This window comes from Notothenia coriiceps, unplaced genomic scaffold (genome assembly GCF_000735185.1).
Source record: "Notothenia coriiceps isolate Sejong01 unplaced genomic scaffold, NC01 NC01_scaffold00037250, whole genome shotgun sequence".
Lineage (NCBI taxonomy): Eukaryota > Metazoa > Chordata > Actinopteri > Perciformes > Nototheniidae > Notothenia > Notothenia coriiceps.
Window position 1 is genome coordinate 11967897 of NW_011369951.1, and position 2370 is coordinate 11970266.

Below are 2370 nucleotides of genomic sequence, written 5' to 3' on the forward strand. Positions count from 1 at the left end.
AAAATATTGACTCCGTATCTCATTATATAAAAACAAATCAAAAGAATATTGACAAGCTTTTTTGCATTTTTGACCTACATTACATGGCAACATTTTAATTGCATTCTCTATGTTTTTATTCAAAAATGGGCCCTACAGGAGTACATCCTTTTACATTTTTTATTAAAAAGTTGTAATTGTACTGCCAAATCATATGGTTGGTGTGTACACATTATGGTTTGCTGCCCTCTTGCGGATATGATTAGGAGCTACATTGATGAGACTCTGCTTTCAAAATAAAAGCACGGTCTTTTTAATGGAAACGAAACAAACACTAATTACGGCGTTTTGGAATCTAGTTTTCTCTCCAGACTCGACTTAATGTACAGAATATTATTGCAATCATAATGTTTAAGTTTTAACCGTCTTAAAATAGCCACAGCTGAATAAATGTTTTAGCAGTGATTTACTTTGAAAGTTCTGAGCGGAAGATGTCGTTGTTATTGTCTGTAGCATGATTGGAGCTAACGCCATTGATTGCAGCTGTATTTGACATCAATAACAGAGGGAACAACGGCATGTTTCTTGATTAATCACCTGAAAATAAAGGCAAACCGGTGATTAACGGACTTGACGACAAAACATCTCCATTTCTTGGCAACTGCTTTACCGCTAGCTAACGTTACGAGGTGAGAAATAAGGCTTTCAGTTTACCGTTGTTTATCCGTTAGCTGTTTCTGGATGCCTTTGACATTTGTTCTCTGACAGACCGGTGATTTCTTCATTCATAAAACTGACATTCTGCCAGTAATGATAGGAAGCTATTCCACAGTGACATGTATTTTTCTTGACTTTTGTTTAGCCTTGTTTTGCCAAATGATGCCTTCAAGTGAAGCGTGAAAGTCGTACGTTTCTTTACAGAGCGTCACCACAAAATGAATGTTGTAAATAAACAAACTGTATATAAAGTAGTGGTGTAAAGTCACTACATTTACTCTAAGTACTGTACTTAAGTACTTAGTAAGTGAGGGACTTGTTCTTTACTTGAGCATTTAAATGTCTTAATAATTTCTACTTTCACCCCACTACAATTCAGAGGTTAACAGTGTGCTTTTACTGCACTACATTTATTGTATACCTTTAGTTACTTTTTACACTAAATGAGACTTAAGTTACACCTGGAGTAAATCAAATTAGCTGCACCTTTACCAGCTCTGATAACACTCGAATGCATCAATAATTATAATCCAAACATATTATATTTATATTGTCCTGCAATGGGCCACTTTTAATTAGAACAATCTATCAGACTTTAATTTATTTGGCAAATCCAGCAAAAATAAATACCTACCAAATCACGTTACTTCATCACATTGATGCAAAACAGGTATTTAAGTAATATGGCCCAAAACATTTACTTATACAAGAGATATTAAAGAGGGTGCTGCCACCTTGTAAACACATTATACATCTCACAGTAAATCAACATATTGCTCACCTATGACAATATAACATTTAACTTGGTCGGGTCACACAGTGCCTCTAATTGCTACAGAAATGTGTGTTAAATCATGTTGGCTACTTTCTTTGTATGTTTTTGTTTGTACCTTCTGGTGGTAGGCAACATGGGGCGAATCTTCTTGGATCACATCGGTGGGACTCGCCTCTTTTCTTGCGCAAACTGTGACACGATTCTGACCAACAGAACTGAACTCATCTCCACGCGCTTCACTGGAGCCACTGGACGAGCTTTCCTGTTCAACAAGGTACCTCCATCATTAGTGTCAGGGTAATTAAGGTGGTAATTTCCACTGTAGTAAAAGAGATAAGTTAACTATACATGTTGACTTTATTACCAGTTTTTCAACTTTATTTTTAAAAGGCAAAAAATGAAAATCTTACTCTTTATTTTCTTACATTATGCCTGACCTAATGCTCTTAGACAAGAAATCAATAAATCAAAAATAATTGCAGCTACAACGTCAGATTCAGTATTTTTGCCACTACATCTGCTCCATACCTATCCGACATTTCAATGTTTAATTAAATACCTTGTCTTACTGTAATTTGCTTTATAAAAAATAAAAACGAATCAGTAGCAACTTAATAAACTGTTACATTAAAGATCACCTATTATGTATACTATATATACATAAACATGTGTCCCCTCTGTGTAAAGAGATTCTGAAAGTTTCAGGAAAAAAGATTCTCTCTCTTTTTGTCCTGATCCATTTATATAAAAACCTGTCTGAAAATAAGCTGATCAGATTTTAGCCACTTTATGATGTCATAACGATGTTTTGGCTTGTGTAACCATTAGCCAATCACCAAGGGATAGGTACCCCCCCCCTATCACCTGCATCTCCTCCTAGAGCACCATTGTGTTCTTTG

General features: G+C 35.3%; 1 protein-coding gene across 1 annotated transcript in view; it reads left to right on the forward strand.

The window, feature by feature from the left end:
- The first annotated feature begins 484 nt into the window (after window positions 1–484).
- ypel5 (yippee-like 5) overlaps window positions 485–2370 on the forward strand; it is a 6360-nt gene continuing 4474 nt past the window's right edge. The window contains exons 1-2 of the mRNA XM_010796321.1: window positions 485–668; window positions 1600–1745. Coding sequence (XP_010794623.1) covers window positions 1605–1745 — 141 coding nt within the window. The 5' untranslated portion in view covers window positions 485–668; window positions 1600–1604. The remainder of the gene's footprint in view (window positions 669–1599; window positions 1746–2370) is intronic.